This window comes from Schistocerca nitens, chromosome 5, assembly GCF_023898315.1.
Source record: "Schistocerca nitens isolate TAMUIC-IGC-003100 chromosome 5, iqSchNite1.1, whole genome shotgun sequence".
Lineage (NCBI taxonomy): Eukaryota > Metazoa > Arthropoda > Insecta > Orthoptera > Acrididae > Schistocerca > Schistocerca nitens.
Window position 1 is genome coordinate 574393849 of NC_064618.1, and position 22259 is coordinate 574416107.

The window sequence follows — 22259 nt, forward strand, 5'->3', positions numbered from 1 at the left end:
CAACAAGTTCTACAGTCAAAATTGCAATAGAAGGAAACTGGATTTAAAAAAGGCTAATTTGTCGACATTACGGAGCTTGAACTTAGAAAATGTAAACCGGATAATGCCAAAGTGCAATTCGTAATTGATTATTTTTCCAAAATCCCAGTAAAAACATCTCAATTGATGAGGAAATGATGCCATGGCGTGGCCGATTAAAATTTAAAGTTTATAATCCGTCGAAAATTACGAAACACGACATACTCATTCGGATGCTGTGTGATTTGATTACGTGATACATTTCCTCATTCAAATATATTCTGGCGCTGGACAGCCTTTAGCAAAACCAGTGATGGAACTAGTGACACCTTCTGATGGCAAGTGGCATCACCTCTGCATGGATAATTATTGTAACAGTGTAGAACTTGTAGAGAAGTTACTTGAAAAGAAAATTCGAGTTTTTTGAACGATACAGCAAAATAGAGGATTTCCAGAAAATTACAGCACGCAAAAGTCAGTATGTTTGAAGCTTGTCATCAACTGATAGGTGACAAGCGGCCAGCGACAAGCCAAGTAATCTGGCACCAAGCGAATAAATTTACCAAATGTGCGGACGGCAGAGACGAGAGATGAGAGAATCATCATCATCATCATCATCATCATTTAAGACTTTCTATGCCTTTCAGCGTTCAGTCTTGGAGCATAGCCCCCCTTATAAAATTCCTCCATGATCCCCTATTCAGTGCTAACATTGGTGCCTCTTTTGATGTTAAACCTATTACTTCAAAATCATTCTTAACTGAATCCAGGTACCTTCTCCTTGGTCTGCCCTGACTCCTCCTACCCTCTACTGCTGAACCCATGAGTCTCTTGGGTAACCTTGCTTCTCCCATGCATGTAACATGACCCCACCATCTAAGCCTGTTCGCCCTGACTGCTACATCTATAGAGTTCATTCCCAGTTTTTCTTTGATTTCCTCATTGTGGACACCCTCCTGCCATTGTTCCCATCTACTAGTACCTGCAATCATCCTAGCTACTTTCATATCCGTAACCTCAACCTTGTTGATAAGGTAACCTGAATCCACTCAGCTTTCGCTCCCATACAACAAAGTTGGTCGAAAGATTGAACGGTGCACAGATAACTTAGTCTTGGTACTGACTTCCTCCTTGCAGAAGAGAGTAGATCGTAGCTGAGCGCTCACTGCATTAGCTTTGCTACACCTCGCTTCCAGTTCTTTCACTATATTGCCATCCTGTGAGAATATGCATCCTAAGTACTTGAAACTGTCCACCTGTTCTAATTTTGTTCCTCCTATTTGGCACTCAATCCGTTTATATTTCTTTCCCACTGACATTACTTTCGTTTTGGAGATGCTAATCTTCATACCATAGTCCTTACATTTCTGATCTAGCTCTGAAATATTACTTTGCAAACTTTCAATCGAATCTGCCATCACAACTAAGTCAGTCGCATATGCAAGACTGCTTATTTTGTGTTCACATATCTTAATCTCACCCAGCCAGTCTATTGTTTTCAACGTATGATCCATAAATAATATGAACAACAGTGGAGACAGGTTGCATCCTTGTGTTACCTCTGAAACTACTCTGAACCATGAACTCAATTTACCGTCAACTCTTAACTGCTGCCCGACTATCCATGTAAAGACCTTTAATTGCTTGCAAAAGTTTGCCTCCTATTCCATAATCTCGTAGAACAGAGAATAACTTCCTCCTAGGAACCCGGTCATATGCCTTTTCTAGATCTATAAAGCATAGATACAATTCCCTGTTCCACTCATAACACTTCTCCGTTGTTTGCCGTAAGCTAATGATCTGGTCCTGACAACCTCTAAGAGGCCTAAACCCACACTGATTTTCATCCAATTGGTCCTCAACTAATAGTCGCACTTTCCTTTGAACAATACCGGAGAAGATTTTACCCACAACTCTGATTAAAGAGATACCTCTGTAGTTGTTACAATCTTTTCTGTTTCCATGTTTAAAGATTGGTGTGATTACTGCTTTTCTCCAGTCTGATGGAACTTGTCCCGACTCCCAGACCATTTCAATTATCCTGTGTAGCCATTTAAGACCTGACATTCCGTTGTATTTGACGAGTTCCGACTTAATTTCATCCACCCCAGCCGCTTTATTGCACTGCAATCTATTGACCATTTTCTCCACTTCCTCAAATGTAATCCTATTTTCATCATCATTCCTATCCCATTCTACCTCGAAATCTGAAACATTGCTGATCGCGTTTTCACCTACATTGAGCAACTCTTCAAAAGATTCCCTCCATCTGCCCAAGGCATCCACAGGATTCACCAGCAGTATTTCCTGACCTGTCCAAAATACTTGTCATTTCATTCTTACCTCCCTTTCGAAGACTGCTAATTACACTCCAGAATGGTTTTCTAGCAGCTTGACCCATAGTCTCCAACCTGTTTCCAAAGTCTTCCCAAGATTTCTTCTTGGATGCTGCAATTATCTGTTTGGCTTTGTTTCTTTCTTCAACATAACTTTCTCTGTCTACCTGAGTTCTAGTATGTAGCCATTTTTGATACGCCTTCTTTTTCATTTTACAGGCTGCCTTGACTGTGTCATTCCATAAAGCTGTTTGCTTCATCCTACTTTTACAAACTACTGTTCCAAGACATTCTTTAGCCACTTCTAGTACTGTGTCCCTGTACCTTGTCCATTCCTTTTCCAATGACTGTAATTGACTACATTCAACTAACTGGTACCTTTCTGAGATCGCTGTTATGTACTCGTGCCTGATTTCCTTATCCTGAAGTTTCTCCACTCTTATCCTCCTGCACTTTCGGCCTCACAATCCCAATTTCACTGCAGATTAAATAATGATCAGTGTCATCAAAGAATCCCCTGAATACACGTGTGTCCCTCACAGCCTTCCAGAATTCCTGATGTGTTATTATATAGTCATTGACAGATCTGATTCCCCTGCCTTCCCAAGTATACCGGTGAATGTTCTTATGTTTAAAACAGGAGTTTGTGATTACTAAGCCCATACTGGCACAGAAATCCAAGAGTTGTTTCCTGTTCCTGTTGGCCTCCATATCCTCCCCAAATTTACCCATAACCTTTTCATACCCTTCTGTTCGATTTCCAATCCTGGCATTAAAATCACCCATGAGCAGAACACTGTCCTTGTCCTTTACTCTAACAATGACATCACTGAGTGCCTCATAAAAACTATCCATCTTATCTTGATCTGTCCCTTCACAATGCGAATGTACTGACACAATCCTAATTTTCTTGCTAGACACTGTCAAATCTGTCCACATCAGTCATTCGTTTACATACCTTATTGCAACTACGCTGGGTTCCATTTCTTTCCTGATGTAAAGCCCTACACCCCATTGTGCTCTTCCTGCTTTGACTCCTGACAGGTAGACCTTGTATTCTCCCACTTCCTCTTCTTTCTCACCCCTTACCCGAATGTCACTAACATCTAAAACGTCCAGCCCCATCTTACTTGCAGTCTCTGCCAGCTCTACCTTCTTCCCAGAGTATCCCCCATTGATATTAATAGCTCCCCATCTCATTACCATTTTTTTGCCAAGTCGTATCTTAGGAGTCCCTGGTTTGTCAGTTAGAGGTGGGACTCCGTCACCTCCAAAGGTCCGAGGCATTTTGCTCTAATTGTTGCCAGCATCATATTTAAAGTACCAGGGAAGCAGGTTGCTAGCCTTACTTGCCCCGAGTCCCATTGAGTTTTACCCCTAACGGCTGAGGGACTAACCGGTGGATTTGGTAGTCTTTGCCATATGAGTACAAAGGTGACCACGACTCAGAATGTGTCAGAGATGCCCAGCCTTATTCCAAAGTAACTGGTATCCCGACTGTCGGGACCACTTACTTGGCCACTCATATGTTGCTTGTGGTTCATGAACTAGGACATGAGTACAGGAACCCACACCATGAACCACACACACACACACAGAGAGAGAGAGAGAGAGAGAGAGAGAGAGAGAGAGAGAGAGAGAGAGAAAATAGCAAATGTTAAATTGTCACAGTATTGTGGTTGAACCAGCTGGGTTGCAGCACATAAACAATTTTAACTATACATATCTGTGCATTCTGAAGAATTAGAAACAGAGTATCGCTTTTCACTTTTTGGTTATTTGTCTGTTACAGTGAATAGTTCTTGGTTTTAATTTTGCCTTTATAGTGATTCATATTTTGCAGGTTGGTGATGGAACAACAAGTGTGGTTTTGCTGGCTGGTGAATTTTTGAAACAGATTAAACCATTCGTAGAAGAAGGTGTACATCCACGAATTATAATAAAAGCTTTTCGTAAAGCTGTACAACTGGCAGTTGATAAAATCAATTCTCTAGCTGTAAAGGTATGTGAAGTTCCTAATGTAGTTGCTCCTAGAATATTATCATTGTCAAAAAGTAGTCATTTAGTGAGAAGTAACATCACCAATACATTTTCTAATTCAGACATGGTTTGTTTGTTTGATGATTAGTTGTTTGGCAACATTGCACAGTCCCATTTCAGTTTTTTGTAGGCAGTTTGTATAGGAATAATGTCTCCCTGGGAGACTTCAGTTTATCTTGAATACATTGAACTTGGACTTCGATTATATTTTGGAAATAGTGGAAATTTGGACAAATATTTATCTAGCTTCTTGTTTTTTTCATTGGAGCTTGTTGGATTTAATAATACAAAAAAGAGAATAGGTTTTCAAATAATCAAGCTCAAAAAAGATTAAATCAGTAATTCGATGAATTACTGTCTCCCATCAGGATTGTGGTAAGTTCCATGTATGTCCTGCAAATTTTTAGGTTTTTGGTTATGGCATATCTTATTAATATCACTGATTCAGCTTTATAAAAGATGTAAACATTAAGACCATTTCTACAGTGTGAATTGATGATGATTGGTGGGGGAGGGGGGGGGGGTGGAGAATCTATGTCCTTACATTAGAAATTAATGATTCCTGGGAAGATACATGGAAGCAACCCAAGAAACCAAACTTTGGTGTATTTTATTAATAAATGATAGAAAATCATTATACAAGTCTGGGATCATGGTTACTATTCAATCTTTTTTTTTTTAATTGTACACCTGTATGCATTTCACTTCATCCCATAATAAAATAAAATGAAACATACGAAAGTAAAAGGAATATCAGTATCTTGTCAAATCCCCTTGTGCAACTGGATCGTAGCTCAGTGCTAACTGTTTAGGGAGGCAGCCTGCCATAAATCTGAAAAAAAGAGTGTTAGGCATAGTCAATTGACATAAATTAATCCAGGAAAGTAGTATAATATGGACTAGTGACAACGGAACTAATTTAAAATATGACATATTATATAAGAGAGAGGGTAAAGAATTTTTCCCCTCTTCATTGTAAAAGCATGCGAGGGCCACATTGCAACATTTCCTTTTCTTTCAGTAAAATAGGGATTATAAATCAATAATAACTTTACTATTTCAAGACATAGTAAGGATGTTAAAATATTGGTATTGTCACTATCTTGTGGCTGTAATGTTTTACTTGGGACCATTAACTTTGGAATTCTTGACATTAACGCCACAGCTACCAGCTGATGTACACTTGCTGGAGAACAGGTCAGTGTCAACTTTAGTTTGACCTGCAGGGCAAGCCATACTGATACACCAGTATGTTTTGAAAGCCATAAAAATACTTGTTTAGTCTGAAATCATTTTGTTCATTTAGCGAGCATAGTGGCTGTGGTTTTTTTTTTTTTATAATTTTTTTTACGTCATCAGTCTTATGGCCAGTTTTGATGCGGCCCGCTACTAATTCTTCTCCTGTGCCAAGCTCTTCATCTGATAGTAGCACTTGTGACGTACAACCACAGTTATTTTCTGGATGCACACCAATCTCTCATCTTCCTCTACGGTTTTTACCCTGTGCAGTTCTCTCTAGTACCGTGGATGCTATTTCCTGATGCCTTGCTGCATCCTATCATCCTGCCCCGTCTTCATGTCAGTGTTTTCTATATGTTCCTTTCTTCACTGGTTTTACGAAGAACTTCCTCACTCATTACCTTCTTAGTTCATCCGATTTTTGACATTCCTGTTTTCCCACTGTCATTGATTCACTGTTGTACAATGCTGTGTTCCAGACACACATTCTCATAAATTTCATCAATTTAAGGCCTTTGTTTGACACCATTAGACTTCTCATGGCCAGGAACTCTGCCTGTACTAGACTGCTTCTTCTATCATCCTTGCTTCGTTTGTCATGGGTTATTTTCTACCAAGGTAGCAGAATTCCTTAACTTCATCTCTACTCTGTGATCCCCAATTCTGATGTTAAATTTCTCACTTTTGCTATTTCTCATTACTTTTGTCATTATTAGGTATACACTCTATCCATATTCTGTATCCATTAGACTGTTCATTCCATTCAACAGACCTCTATATCATTGCTTCTTCAATGTATAGATTGAGCAGAAAGGTCAAAAGACTGCATCCCTGGTTTACTCCGTTTTGATCTTAGTACTTAATTCATTGTCTCCCACTCTAATTGTTTCCTCTTGTTTCTTGCACATATTGTGTGTCACCAGTCTTTCCCTGTAGATTACTATTTTTACCAGAATTACAATGTCTTGCACCATTTCACATTGTCCAACACTTTTTCTAGATCGACAAATCTTATGAGCATACCTTGATTTTCTTTTATTCTTGCTTGCATTATCAACTGCAACATCTGAACTGCCTCTTCAGTGCTTTTACCTTTCCTAAAGCCAAACTGATAGCCATCTAACAGAGCCTCAGTTGTCTTTTCCATTCTTCTGTATATTATTCTTGTCTTAAATTCTGACTAGTATTGGATGTCTTGTGATGTCTTCCCATTGACTCCAGTTTCTTCTATCAAGTCAACAGACAAGGCAGCCCACACCACCTTCTTTAATAGAGGCCTTCACAGTGCTCTTCCTACCTATCTGCTCATCCCTTCGCTTTTAAGAATGGAATTTCCATTGTGTTCGTAATGTTGCTGCCCTTGATCTTAATTTCACTGAAGATTATTTCTGATTTCTTCACATTTTTTGTGCAGCCATTTCACTCAGCTACTGTGCACTTCCTATTTGTTTCATTTTGAAGTGGCACACATCTATTTGTATTCCTGACTTTCCTTGAACATTTTTGTACTTCCTCCTTTTGTCGATAAATTGAAGTATTTCTATGTGCTGGACCGAGAATCGAACTTAGGAACTTTGTGTTTCAAGAGCAAGTGTTCTACTGACAGAGCCACCCGACCACGATGGGAAAATTTCTGTGAATTGTGGAGTGTGGGAGACGAGGTATTGGCAGAAATAGAGGTGTGTGGTCGGTTCATGAGTTGTTCTTGTGTAGCTCATCGGTAGAGCACTTGTTTGCAAGTACAGAGTCTCAGTCTGGCACATAGTTTTCATCTGCCAGGACTGCTGCAGACTGAAAAATAACATTCCAGTTTCTTCTGTGACCCAAGGTTTTTTCCCCAGAGTTAACATTCTTTTGTTTATGTCTTTACTGTCGAACATCTGTGATTGCCCTTTCTTGAAATGACCACTCCTCTTCAACAGAATTGCCTATTGTGGTATTCCATATCACAGTACCCACATCCTCAGTGAACTTTAAATGCATCTCATCATTCCTCAGTACTTAAGTATCACACTTCCTGTATGTGCTCCTGAGTATGCCTTACAAACCAATATCTGGTTTCAGAATTTCTGTCTGACAATGATGCACAATGATGTAATCCAGCTGGGAATCTTCCCATGTTTCCTGGTCTTTTCCAAGCATAGCTCATCTTGTGATTCTTGAACAGTGTATTCATTGTTAACATCTGAAATTTATTACAGAACTCGGTTTTCTTCTTGTCTCGATCCTGCTTACTAGACCATATTTTTCCATAACACTTTTCCTGTGTTCCTTCCCTTACAACTGCATTTCAGTTGCCCATAATTTTCATCTCCCTTTACGTACTGAATTACCGTTCATTATTGGTATGAATATGTTCTAAAACACAGTGTTTAAAAACACACTTTTTCTGGGGCTCAAACTTCAGGTTCCTGTTGGTGATAGAAAGGCAGGGTCAAGTGTTTTTTTTGTAGTGCTTGGGAGATGTAACTACAATAAAGTACAGAGTTAGTTTTTGAATATTACGCTTCCTCTAGATTAGACAAATGGAGAAAATTGGTTGGTTCTTTTGCCATTAGATATTGCCTACAGTGAGCCTTCAGGGACTTATGGAGGTGCCATCTAGTTCATGGGCAGTTCTTAAGAAAACCTGAAAAAAGCATTTTTCTGCTGTCAGCAGTGAATGTCTAAATAACTGACTGCAGCACATTGCTCACATTTTAACAGTACATTTTCTAGGCACTTATCTAGAAGTACTGTCTTCCCTTCTTCAAAAACCCTTATCTATTATTGTGAAACACCCTAAAAATGGTTTTTGGGTACAAAAAATGGAGCTGTGGATTCTAAGATAGCTATACACAGCAAATGGCTGTAATTTTTAAGATAAATTCCTATGATCCCGATCTCAAACAACCATGAAAATTTTCTTGGTATCTTTATCCATTTCCAAGATAGTGAGATTCAGAGTTACCCTGCTTGTACATGTAAAATTTGGTTTGGGTTAAACATAATTTATAAAGGGATGTAGCATGGGGAAATAAGCTGCCAAGTGTCTCCATTACTGTCAGAAGCATTCGGGAAACCTTATGTTGTAGTACTGAAGTACAAGCAAAATTTTTGTGTATGTTAAAGCCAGTCTGAGTTGTAGAATTAGTTTTGTGTTGTTTCAGTTTCACATAAGTGTAGTATCAAAATTTTACTGACCAATAAATTTCTTTGCATATGAAGGAACTAGTGGAAAAATGCTGCTCTTGGAGCACAAGAAAGGTGAATATGCTGCTGTTTAAAAAGACAGAACTGAGAAGTGGGGCACCAGCTGCCTCATTCTATCTTTCTTAACACCTTTAAAAGTGCTCCCCAAAATTTTGGAATGCGAACACATTCCCATTTTTTTTATGCTGAGAGGGAATGAGGCAGTGACATTGGAAAAGAGACAGATGATAGCAGACAGTGGTTTTGGTATAGAAACGGCGAAGCAAACTGTGACATTGTGAGAGAAAGAGAGGTACACAGTGGCAGTGGAACATAATTGACAGTGCCAGAACAGTGTTATGGAAAGAGTGAAGAAGACAGTGTCAGTGGGAGAAGAATAAAGAGAAGGAGAAGGAGAAAGTGGAAGTGGGTGGGAGCCAGTGATCATGAGACAGAGTAAGTGACAGTGAGGAAAAAGAAAAAAAGAGATAGTGACAGTGAAAAGAGATAGCAGCACTGGGAAGGAATAAATTAAGTAGAAGTAAGAGAGAGAGGAAGAGGGAGAAAGTGACAGTGAAAGAAGACATCAGTAGTAGGACAGAATAAGAATAAGAATGAGACTGTGGCTGAGACACAGGAGACACTGACTGTTAGAGAGACACACAAAGAGGAAATTACAATGAATTGGGTTGAATGAGTGAGAAAGGGCAAGCAGGAGTGGATAGGTATGAGCAACGTAGTGATAGACTGATGGGTATGAGTGAGTTAGTTAAGAGTGCATATGGGAGTGTTAAGTCAGTTGCATGTTAGAGTGCAAATATATTCACATATATATGCAAATATATTCACACATATTCACAGTTTTAGGAAAAATTTTAAAGGTGCAGAGGAAGGGAGAATGAGGCCACTGGTATCCCACTTTTCAGTCAGTCTTTTAACCAGGAACATTTTCTGCTGGTCCTCATATATTTTGTCTCTCTTCATCATCTGCTTGCAGCATTGACAATCAGGATACTTGCCAGTGTTCGTTTGCTGTCAAATGTGATGTGAACAACCATGTCACTGTACTGTAACAATATTATGAAAAGGTTAGTTGCTACTCACCATATAGCGGAGATACTGAGTTGCAGATAGGCACAACAAAAAGACTGTCACAAAATAAGCTTTCAGTCAACAAGGCCTTCATCAAAAATAGACTTGAGACACACACACACACACACACACACACACACACACACACACACACACAAAGGCAACTCTCACACACATAACCACTGTCTCTGGTAGCTGAAGACAATGACCAGCAGCAGCGGTGCATGATGGGAGAGGCAACTGGGTGGGGTTAAGGAGGGATAGCAAGGTAGGGATGGGGAACAGGAGGGATAGCAAGGTAGGGGTGGGGGACGGTGAAGTACTGCTGGGGAGCCTCAGGCATGAGGTGGAGAGTGAGTAGGACAGCTAGGTGCAGTCGGGAGGTTAGACGGAAGTTGGATTGGGGGGGGGGGGGTAGCGGAGGGAGAGGGAGGGTGGGGGGTAGCGGAAAAGGAGAGAAGTAAAAATACTGGGTTCATTGGTGGAACAGAGGGTTGTGTAGTGCTGGAGTGGGAACAGGGAAGTAGATAAGTGAGGACAATGACTGACAAAGTTGAGGCAAGGAAGCTTATGGAAACGTAGGATATATTGCAAGGAGAGTTCCTACCTGCACAATTCAGAAACAATGCTGTTGGTGGGAAGGATCCATATGGCACAGGCTGTGAAGCAGTCATTGAAATGAAGAATGCCATGTTGGGCGGCTTGCTCAGCAACAGGCTGGTCCAGATGGAATTTTTTCGGATGCAACTTTGTTATTTACGTATCTTTTTGTGTTTATTCTACCACCAAGGATCCTTGCTCCTACTGTCTTTGTCAATACAGAAAAGTTTCCTTATCCCTACCCCGAAAACAATCTCGCATACTGTTCCTGTGTTGTTGCTTGGGTCATGGAATCCCCACAAATGTCCTTACCATCAAATTATTTTCCTCCAGTTGCCACCCTTCTTTCCACAATGACTTCCATCTGTTCAGATTCCACCCATCTGGAACCCCCACATCAACATAGTCCTGCAAAACCATATCAAGTCCAAACCTCCATGCAATGCCTTCTCTCTATCTGTAAAATTCTCCTGCTATGCAATTCCAAATTTCTTGAACCCATATCGCACATTAAAACTCTTGCCCACCAACAAGCACTAAACTCTCCCCCCTGCTCACTTCCTACTCCCAATTTGGAGAGCCATTGTCCACCTCCTGTACAACAACCTCCAAACCTCCCCCATGTCCCCTCATAGCTGACAAACTCTGTCTTGCAGACCTACTTCATTTTCCCCTCAGTCCGAAACTCACTCCCACCACCACACAAAAACCAGAACCTAAACAGACCCAAAACACAAAAACCTATCCTCCAAAAGCCTCAGTCCTCCAGAAATATCAGTTGTTTCCAAGGGCCTCACCTTTTGCCCCACTCCCAAATTCCAACATGCAGGACTTGATGAAGACCTCTCCTTTTCCCTATTCATACATTTTTGCCACTAACTCTACCATGAAGATTTAACCAAAGACCAATTTTGAACTCTGCCCGGCTCATTTCGTTCTTCCATCCAACTGTGATCCACACCCAGTGCCTTCAAATAACCCTCTATTAACTTCCCAGAATGTCTTAACCTCGAATCTTACCTCACCATCATTCCCCAAATCCCTCAACATGCAAACTAACCTTACACCCACAAGAAGAACCACAGGGCCGGCTTGCAGACAAAGGCTCCATCAGTATTGTTTTGAACCATAAGGATTTCCTGGTGTAAGGATTCAGCCAGCTGTCGGGTACATCCACCTACAAACCTTGCAACACTGACCGCATTCCAGAAACCCAACAGGATCATTGTCTCTCCTAAAATTCTTACACACTTCCCAGAACCTCTCCCTGCAGTCCATATCTCTCCTCACCCCTACCACTCAACACACTCCTACATTCTACATGTTTCTTAAAGTCCATAAACCCATCCACCCAGGACACTCCATTGCAACCAGTTCCTGTACCCCACTCAGAGTGTCTCTGCTCTCGTAGACCAACACCTTCAGCCTATTTTCCAGAACCTACACTCCTACATGAAAGATACCAACCATTTCCTCCACCGACTCTCCACAGTTTTTGTTCCTTACTGTTATTTAACACTACCTTTCCCAATGCCCGACAGATTCCAAAACCAATAACCACCTTCCTAGTCACCATGACCAAATATATCCTCACCCACAGTTACTTCTCCTTTGAAGGCATTACCTACAGACAAATCCGGGGTCCAGGTATGGGTACTCGCATGGCACCATCCTGTGCCAGCCTGTTCATGGGTCATCTAGAGGAATCCTTCCTAAACACACAGAATCCTAAACCCCTTACCTGCTTCAGAATCATTGGTGACGTCTTTGCGATCTGGATCGAGAGTGAGGACACCCTATCCACATTCCTCTAGAACCTCAACAGCTTCTCCCCCCTACATCAGTACCTCTGTCTGTATCAAATCTACTAGCCACCAGCAATACCTCCACTTCGTCAGCTGCCATCCATTCCATACCAAGAAGTCCCTTCCATACAGTTTAGCCACCCATCGTAGTTGCACCTGCAGTGATGAGTGCACACTCCATCTTCAGGCCACAAGTGGCCCATCGGGACCATCCGACCGCCGTGTCATCCTCAGTTGAGGATGCGGATAGGAGGGGCTTGTGGTCAGCACACTGCTCTCCCGGTCGTTATGATGGTATTCTTTGACCAGAGCCGCTACGATTCGGTCCAGTAGCTCCTCAATTGGCATCACGAGGCTGAATGCACCCCGAAAAATGGCAACAGCGCATGGTGGCTGGATGGTCACCCATCCAAGTGCCGGCCACACCCGACAGTGCTTAACTTCGGTGATCTGACGGAATTGGTGTATTCAGTGATGAGTGGTCCCTCTCAAAAAATACTGAGGGTCTCACTGAAGCCTTCACAGCCACAATTATCCTCTCAACCTTGTACAAAAGCAAATGCCCCGTGCCTTATCTTTCCAGTCTTCTACCACCTCTCAAAGTCCCACCATCCAGCCACACAGGAGCTAGAGAATTACATTCTCCATCAGGGTTTTGAGTGCCTCTTGTCGTGCCCCGAAATGAGAAGTGTCATGCCCACTATCCCCCCACCCCTCCCACAGTGTATTCCGTCGTACACTGAACTTACACAATATATTTGGCCATCCCTACACAACCCCTGCTCCCAACCCCTTACCTCAAGGCTCATACCCCTGTTAGACCTAGATGCAAGATCTGTCCCATACATCCTCCCACCACCACCTACTCCAGTTTGGTCACTAACATCACCTATCCCATCCTGTGAAACCAGTAGTGATCTATCGGCTAAGCTGCAACCACTGTGCTGTGTTGTATGTGGGCATGACAACCAACAAGTTGTCTGTCTACAAGAATGGTCACGGACAACTGCGGCCAAGAAGCAACTGGATCACCATGTTGCTGAGCAAGCCGCCCAACACAACATTCTTCATTCCAAAGACTGCTTCACAGCCTGTGCCATATGGAACCTTCCCAACAACAGCAGAGTTTCTGAACTGTGCAGGTGGGAACTCTCGCTGCAATATATCCTACATTCCCGTAAGCCTCCTGGCCTCAACCTTCGTTCGTCGTTGTTGTCACCCATCTAGCCCCTTCCCTGTTCACATTCCAGCACTACACAGCCCTCTATTCCACCAATGAACCCAGCCTTTTTACTTCCCTCCTTTTCTGCATCCCCCCCCCCCCTTCCGCTCTCCCCTGCTGTCCTTTAACTTCCTGTCTGCACCTAGCTGCCCTGCCCTCTTTTCACCTCGTGCAGCAGCAGTTTGTCATTTCCCACACCTAACCTGATGTCGCTCCCTGTCCCCACCCCAGCCTCCCCCTTTCCCACACCCAGTTGCCTCTCCCATCATGCACTGCTGCTGCTGTTCGATGTCTGCCCTCAGCAGCCAGAGACTGGCCATGTGTGTGCAGGTGCGTACGTGTGTGTGTGTGTGTGTGTGTGTGTGTGTGTGTGTGTGTGTGTGTGTGTGTGAGAGAGAGAGAGAGAGAGAGATATCTATTTTTGACAAAGCGCTTGTGACCGAAAGCTTATTTTTGTGACTGTCTATTTCTTGTGCATGTTTGCGACTCAGCATCTCCGCTATATGGTGAGTAGCAACTATCCTTTTCCTAGTATTGTTACATTCTACCTCAGATTTTCCACTATCTGTGGACTGTTCACATAGATCACTCTGTGTCCTATTTTCCAATTCATAATTAATCCTATTCCCTTAATACCATTTTCTGCTGACATTGATGTTACTTTGTATTTGTCTGACCAGAAATCCTTGTCTTCTTCCCGTTTCACTTCACTGACATCCGAATGAAACTTCTGTGTTTCCCTTTCCAGAGTTTCTAGCTTTTGTACTACGGTCAAACTTTTGACATTACATGCTCCACCTCATAGTATGTTATCCAATTATTGATACTCGTCTTTTTCTAATGTTCCCCTCCCTTGACGGTCCTCTCCCAGAGATGGGAATGGGAGTCTAATCCAGAATCTTTTTCCAATAGAGGGATCATGATGACACTTTCTCAATTACAGGACATTTGTCCTGTGGAATCACATTGTGTGTCTTTAATGCAGTGGTTTCCATTGCCATCTGTGCAGTTATGCCTTTGATTATTGCTGATTCTTCCACCTTTTTGGGGAATTTTCCCACCCAAACGGCAGGAGAGTGCTCTGAACCTCTGCTGGCTCCTCTTATCACGAACAAAAATTTGTGTTTCTTCCAGTTGTATTTAAGACAAACTTTTCAGCACCCTAATCAAAAAATTTATATTGTCGTGTATGTAACCTATTTTGTATATATCAGTGTTCAGATGGTTCTCAAGAGCACTTTTGTTCTGGTAGTTGTCTAACATAAATTTTATCACAATCTTGACAGCTAATTTTATAAATGCCTGAAACAATAAAGTTGTTAGTTTCTTGCCGATTTTATAAGGTAATCTTGTTCCCAAGGTTTGTGTACTACAAAAATGTATGTTCAGTTCACAGTTATTACAAAACTGAGTTATTTGTGCCAAGTGTGTGCCATTGTGAGTCATGGCAATATACAGGGTATTCCATTTATCTGATGATCTCCTTCCTGGGTATTGCAGGCCGACCACAGAAGCCGCACCTGCTGGTTTAATGATGGTCCCCCCCCCCCCCCCCCAACACACACACACACACCTTTTTTTTAGCCTGAAAGCCATACAGACATACACGCGTTGTCGGCCAGTGGCATTCAAGCAGTGTCTGCTCGTACTGTTCAGAGATTGTTTGAAGAGAAGTTTCCAGGTGTTAGAGTACGGAGTTGTCGCAGTTCGCAAATTGGTGAATAAATTTCGTGGAATGGGAAATGTTAAAGATAAGAAGCATAAACAACGAGGGACTGTGCTCACAGAAGCTCATCGTGATGACATTGCATACCACCTGGAAAATTCCCCTAAAAAGTCACTTAGAAGTCTTTTGCAGCAAACACAAATATCGTGCACCTCTGTACAAACAGATGCTAAGCTGCTTGGGCTAAGACCCTATAAAGCGTCAGTAGTACAAGAACTTCGACCTGGTCATCCTGTGCACAGGGTTAAATTTTGCGAATGTGTTTTAAAACAAGTGCATGACCGTGAAATAGATCTGTACCTCATTCTGTTTTCAGACGAGGTTTGGTTCCATTTGCATGAGTATGATAATTCCCAAAACTGTCGACAGTGGAGCGCAGACCGACCTGTTGTGCTTCATGAGGAACCCCTTCGTGATCAGAAAATAGGGGTGTGGTGCGTGGTTAGTGGTGACAGAATAATGGGCCCAGTTCTTTTTAGTGACACAGTTACAAGTAAAAGACTAGTGCAAAACATTTTTCGACCGTTTTTAATGGACAGAGTGAAAGAGAATGAAGCTTTGCATTTTTTCAACGGGATTTGGCAAGGGTCAATGTTTCTTTGCATGCAGTTCATGATCTGTTTGATGAGAGTGATTAGTAACAATATCTGGCCCGCTAGAAGTCCTGACTTAACACTGTATGATTTTTATTTGTGGGGTACACTGAAGGACAAAGTGTACACAACAAATCCTCACACAATAGAGGAATTTAAGGATAATATCCATGAATCAATTAATTCAGTATCTTGGAGAGAATTGCATTGTGTGATTAATAATTTCTTGAGTATATGTCAGAAATGTGTGGAAAATAATTGCAGGCAGTTCCAGCATCTCCTTGTGTAACATGGGTGAGTACAAAATTTATTTGCTTAAATTTTAAATGTAGTAATGTTGCATCACAGCAGTAGACAGGCGACAAAGCATCTGATCACTGGGCAATGGAGCACTTGCTGTCCAGCATCTACCATGCCGCACAGGCTGTCATCAGATAAATGGAACATCCTGTGTTTTTTAGAATGAGAAATATTTTTATAGTCCTACTTCTTTTTGTTTCCTCACCTTCTTAAACATTTTCTCAATGCTGCCGTCTTTATATCTGTTGGCCCTAACCACTTGTATAACTATACTAAACTGTTTCTCAATTTCAATGTTTTTGAGTGGAAGCCTTAAGATCCTATGCAGGACTGATCTGCAGTAGACCAGTTTGTATCTTTTTAGATTAAGACATTTATGATTCTAGCTGTGTTTGTTGGTTTGCTGAACAATCCAAATCAAAGTTTACCATGTTGGTCGCTATGAGTCTGAGAAAACGAATGCTGTCCTGATTTTCAAGCTTAACTGTAAATTTAAGTTTTGCTTCATTTGACATTGAAAGCTTATTTGCAAACATGTCAGTAGACCATGGACATTATGAAGAAAAATTACATGCCATATAAAAATACCAGTTATGATGTGTGCATTGAGCTCATTGAAATTTTAGAATTGAGTGACGTAATGTTTATCAATGTTACGGTCATGGCAAATAGATTGGCATGAATCTTGGCTGCTACTTTTATTAACAAACTAGAGCATAGTCTTTATATTCATGCTTGCGTACTTGATGAAGTTATTTACTCTAACAGACTGTTCCAACACTATCCCATGGCGCATGGGCACTTAAGAGTGCCCATCAGCTCACCTGTGGCTAGGCACAGGTAGTGTACACTGCCCACCAGGTGCTACTTTGGCACCCTTCATCTGGGTGCTCATCCAAGACAGTACGGCCATGTGCCTGACTGCCCATGAATCAGCTATAATGTCACCCATTCCCACTTTTGCCTGCGAGTGACGGGCTGCATGGATGTGAACACTCAAGATGGAACAGCATGTCATAGAAGATATGTAGATAGTATTATGCTGCTTTACTTGGGTGATAAGGTCAAATTCCCAGTATGACTAAAAATGAAGTTAACAGTTGATCTTGTAAAATATGATAGGATTAGCTTTTCTTGATGTCACGGTGACCAAGATGGATAGTAAACTTCTACTTCAATTGTTCAGAAGGCAGTGTACCTTATTAAAACAGTTAGTACTAGTCCATGATACAGTTTTACCTGAAAATGTGATGAGTTACTGGCAATGACATTATATTAACACTTTGAAGACAAAGCCTAGAAAACTGTCCTTTCATGCCATTATTTAAGGTGTTACTGGCACATACGTAATTGATCTATCTTGAGGAATATTAAACATTAAAAAAGACCAAACTATCTTATGTCATATTTTCTTTACAATATTATGTAAAGTATAGATTGCTGCTCATTGTGTAATGAAGATGCTAAGACAGTCACAACAAAAAGACCGCCAACAATAAGTATTCAGCCAGAAGGCCTTATTCTGAAACACTTTTAAACTAGTGTTTATTTCAGAAGGCGGCCTTTTGGCTGGGAGTTTACTTGTTTAGCAGTCTTTTGGTTGTGACTGTTTGCTACTCAACTTGTAGTGGAAATGTCGATCACAATCTATCCTTTTAGTTCTTTGATAGATATAAATTTTAAAATAATGACAGAAAATGTATTTATTTCTCTGAGAAAAAAGTTAGACGTGAGTTACAGAGCAATTTTTTCCTCTTGAGCTTCTACAGTTTCTTGCTCACTCAACAAACGTGATGTATTTGAAGCATAAGCAGAGCAAATGGTGAAGCCTAATTGCTAATTGATACTTACTGGAAAGAAGACACATCAATTTTGCGGACAGACACAGTTAAGACTCTCGTGTAGCTCTTGGCCACAGCTTTCGCCAGTAAAGAAAGAAACACACACACACACACACACACACACACACACACACACACACACACACACGAGCAAGCACATCTCACTCGCACACAACCGCTAGCTCCAGCATCTCGGGTCGGAGTGCAACATCAAGTGAAATGCGAGCAGCAGTCTTTGGGGGGGTTGAGGAAAGGGGAGGGATAGTAGTGTACAGGTGGGGACGGAGATGAACACTGTCTGGTGGAGTGTGAAGGGACTAGACTCCAACAAATGCAATGTCAGGAGGTTGTGGGGTAGAGAGGTTGGAAAATAAGGAACAAAAAAGAGAGGAACGGGGAAAGATGGGTGGATGCATTGGCAGAAGGCTGCAAATAAGCAGGGTGGGAGATGAGATTGGGGAGGAGATGATAGGAAATAGGGGGTGGAAACTATTGGGTGGAGGGTGTGGGGACAATATATTACCATAGGTGGAGGCCGGGATAATTATGGGAACAGACAATGTGTTATAAAAGATAACTCCCATGTGCACAGTTCTGAAAAGTTGGTGGTGGAGGGAAGGATCCAAGTGGCTCAGGTAGTGCTCTTGCCCAATTTGGCCGTGGCTGTTCATCCTTGTTGACAGCTGTGTGGTGGTCATACCAATATAAAAAGCTGTGGAATGATTGCAGCATAGCTGGTAAATGACAAGGCTGCTGGATTGGGCAGGTTTCACACCTGGGTCTCCTTGTGCAAAGGGTTGGGGTTGGAATTGGGAGTGGCATAGGAAACATAATACACTTTATTTCAGTGGCTGCTTCACTACCCAATCCACCTGGGTCCTTTCTCCCCCCTCCCCCCCCCCCCTCCCCAACCAGCTTTTCAGAACTGCACACGTGAGAGTTATCCTTCCAACACATTCTTGCTCCCGTAATTATCCTGGCCTCAACCTTCGGTAACATACTACTGTCCTCACACCCTCCACCCAACGGTTTCCACCCCCTGTGCCCTGTCATCTCCTCCCCATTCTCATCTTCCACCCTGTTTATTTGCAGCCCTCTGCCAATGCATCCACTTGTCTTTCCCCATTTCCTATCCATTTTTGTTCCTTTTTACCCTACTTCCCTGCTCAACAACCTCCTGACACTGGGCCTGTTGGCAGTCTAGTCCCTGTACACTCCGCCAGAATGCTATCCCCCCAAGTTGACAACCAACATTTTATGATTTTTCTCTAGGTTTAATTGTAAGATTGTATTCTAGCAAAGAGGAGCTCCAAAATCCTGTTATTGGAGACAATAAGTTATGGGTCTGTGATCCATATGTTTGTCCAACTGTCATAAAAGGTCAACAAAACTTCATTCATTTGGAACTTTGTCTTCTTGTTCATTTTACATTTTCCTCTTGTGAGCTAACATTCCAAAGATGTTCAGGCTCACATGTGGTTCCCTTTCATTGAAATGTCTTGGCCCAAACTCGTCTATGGGGTTGAACCGCACGTGTCGCATTACACGCCTTAAGTTACACACTTGTGATCCTTTGGTTAAATTGTCTGGCTGATGGCAAGTTTGCGAAATACAAAGTTAATTTAACATATAATAACAATAATAATAATATCGGGAACTAAATTAACGACCCATAAATAACATTCAGAAAGGAAAATAATAGTGAACGTGGTCGTATTTAGAGTTACTGTTAAACTAGAGTGCATATCCATTTGACACAGCTCGATCATTCACAGTCTCATCGTGAAACACAAGTCCAATACTCCACATCGTTAACTATGGGAAAAAGTAGAGTTCACACCAGGCGCGCGGCTTCTCACTGGTCATAGACTAAGTCCCGCGATACCACACAACACGAAATTTCCTATGTCGTTTCGCTTCCTAACTACCTAAAAATCGACTGTCTGCTTTCGTGTCTCAATCCAAACTGTACCCTTTGGTGTCTTGACCAGAACTGCCCTTGGCCCGTCTACGACCGCGTTTCCCATGTGCCGAACATCTTCACTCGACTGACTAGTGCAGTTCCCTTTCCTGAAGCCGTCCATCTGATTGGCTGCAGCTTATTCTGCATTACTGTACAGTTTAACATATTTAAATAATCAAAGCTTGACCACTTTCATGTTCTAAATAAAGTAACAATAATATTCATTACATAATAAAGGTTAAATTCTTTTACATACAACCAATACAATTTCCTTCTTAACTTTAAATGTCGTGGCCAGTAGCCTTGCACCAATGTGCATTCTGATAAATAAATAACGAACAAAAGTAACTATTATGCACCAAACTTGACAACAAATATTCTGTTACTTAATGATTCAATAAGGTGTTATGCTGTCATCGTTCAATGTGTTTCGCGTGGAGGAAATGATGATCTGATGCTTAACTGAAAATACTGATAGTTTAAATTTACTATATCTTTTAAACAAATAAAGTTAAAGAGTTGATATTTACACAACATTTGTCATTTTAATGATGCGATTCTATATGAAATGTCGATTGTTAAGATCGACCAAAGCTTTCAGATTTTAGCATGCGGGTCTTTGTTGCAAGACTCGTTAATTTCACTTTAACAGTAAATCCTAAACTATTATAGATATGATCAATATTCAAGCTTTAATGGGATCACCATGAAAATTTATCGAGGATGGCAGATTAAAATTACTGTGGCTTGATTCCCTGCATTACTACAGAATTAAATAGTTTTCATAAATGTTTCCCTATGATGTAGGTTCTCATCTGTCTCACTCGCACACTACAGCACTTAGGCCTCAGTAGACAATAGACGCCTGTGAGTTTCCCCATCTCATGGTGAATCTGCGCCCTTTGTGGCACGCGGTCATGGGCGACGGGGTTCGTTTCACAATTCCTGTAGGCTGACTCTTTCGGCTATATATTTAAATGAGTAAAATGCTCATTAACTCTCACTCTACTGTGTGTATGCGGAAGAACTATGTTTATTGGTTTCAGCTGTAAACTAATGATTATAAATATTATAATCGTTATTGATAATTGTAATTTTTTTTTCAGATTGATAAGAAGAATGTAGCTGAACATCGTTCATTGCTAGAGAAATGTGCAGCAACAGCCCTAAGTTCAAAGCTAATAAGCCACCAAAAAGGATTCTTCTCAAAAATGGTCGTTGATGCGGTTTTACTTTTGGATGAGCTTTTACCGCTCAATATGATTGGGATCAAGAAGGTGACAGGAGGTGCATTGGAAGTATGTTAATTATAATAAATTAACTGATTAATAACACAGAAGAAAATATATTTGTATAAACCACATAGTATCTCTGTAACTTATAATTCACTTGTCCCTTTAAGGATTCGCTGTTGGTAGCAGGTGTTGCTTTCAAGAAGACATTTTCATACGCTGGTTTTGAAATGCAGCCAAAGAAGTATTCAAACCCCAAAATTGCTCTGCTTAATATTGAACTGGAGCTCAAAGCTGAAAGGGACAATGCTGAAATCAGAGTGGATAATGTACAGGAATATCAGAAGGTGGTGGACGCTGAATGGAAAATATTGTATGAAAAGTTGGATTTAATACACAAAAGTGGAGCAAAGGTAGTATTGTCTAAGCTACCCATTGGTGATGTTGCAACGCAGTACTTTGCTGACAGGTATGGCTAATTTCATATGCAATATCTTTCTTTCTTTCTTTCTTTCTTCTTCTTTTTTTTCAGTAGTTAGTGGTATAATTTTTGATAATAACTACAAAATAGGAAGCAGCTGTATAAGTAATGTTCTCATTAAAGAAGATTTGTAAAGGATCTGTTTGGTCTGTAGATCACAAACATTCATATCTTTGGCAGAGTGCTCTACAGATTTGATTTGATTTACTTGTTCATCAAGATATTATCCTCCTCACCCCCCCCCCCCTCTCTCCTCCACCCACGGGGTGCACAGCCCTTTCGTGAGTTCTTGCATGGCTCACACATGGTCCTGAGCTATTGCAGCCCTTTCTTCTTTCCCAGGCTGCATTCTCTTCCCTATGCTGCTCCCTTTGTGTTGGCTCTTTCCCCTCTCCTGGTGTCCTTGCTTATGTTGTCATGACCATCTTCCTAGTTTCTGCTATCCCTTGCCATTTCGTCCCCCCCCCCCCCCCCCCCCACACACACACACACCTGCTTAGCATTTTTGGTCTCCCTTTGAGATTTGGTCTCCCCTTCTAAATTTTGTCGGCATGTGTTCTTACTGCCTCTTTCATCTTTTCCTCGCTGCCAGTGTCCCTG

General features: G+C 41.4%; 1 protein-coding gene across 1 annotated transcript in view; it reads left to right on the plus strand.

Annotated features, from left to right (window-relative positions):
- Positions 1-22259, plus strand: part of LOC126259620 (T-complex protein 1 subunit eta) — an 84942-nt gene that overhangs the window by 5317 nt on the left and 57366 nt on the right. Inside the window, exons 3-5 of the mRNA XM_049956534.1 lie at positions 4198-4356; positions 21053-21244; positions 21349-21647. Of these exons, the coding sequence (XP_049812491.1) occupies positions 4198-4356; positions 21053-21244; positions 21349-21647 (650 nt within the window). The remainder of the gene's footprint in view (positions 1-4197; positions 4357-21052; positions 21245-21348; positions 21648-22259) is intronic.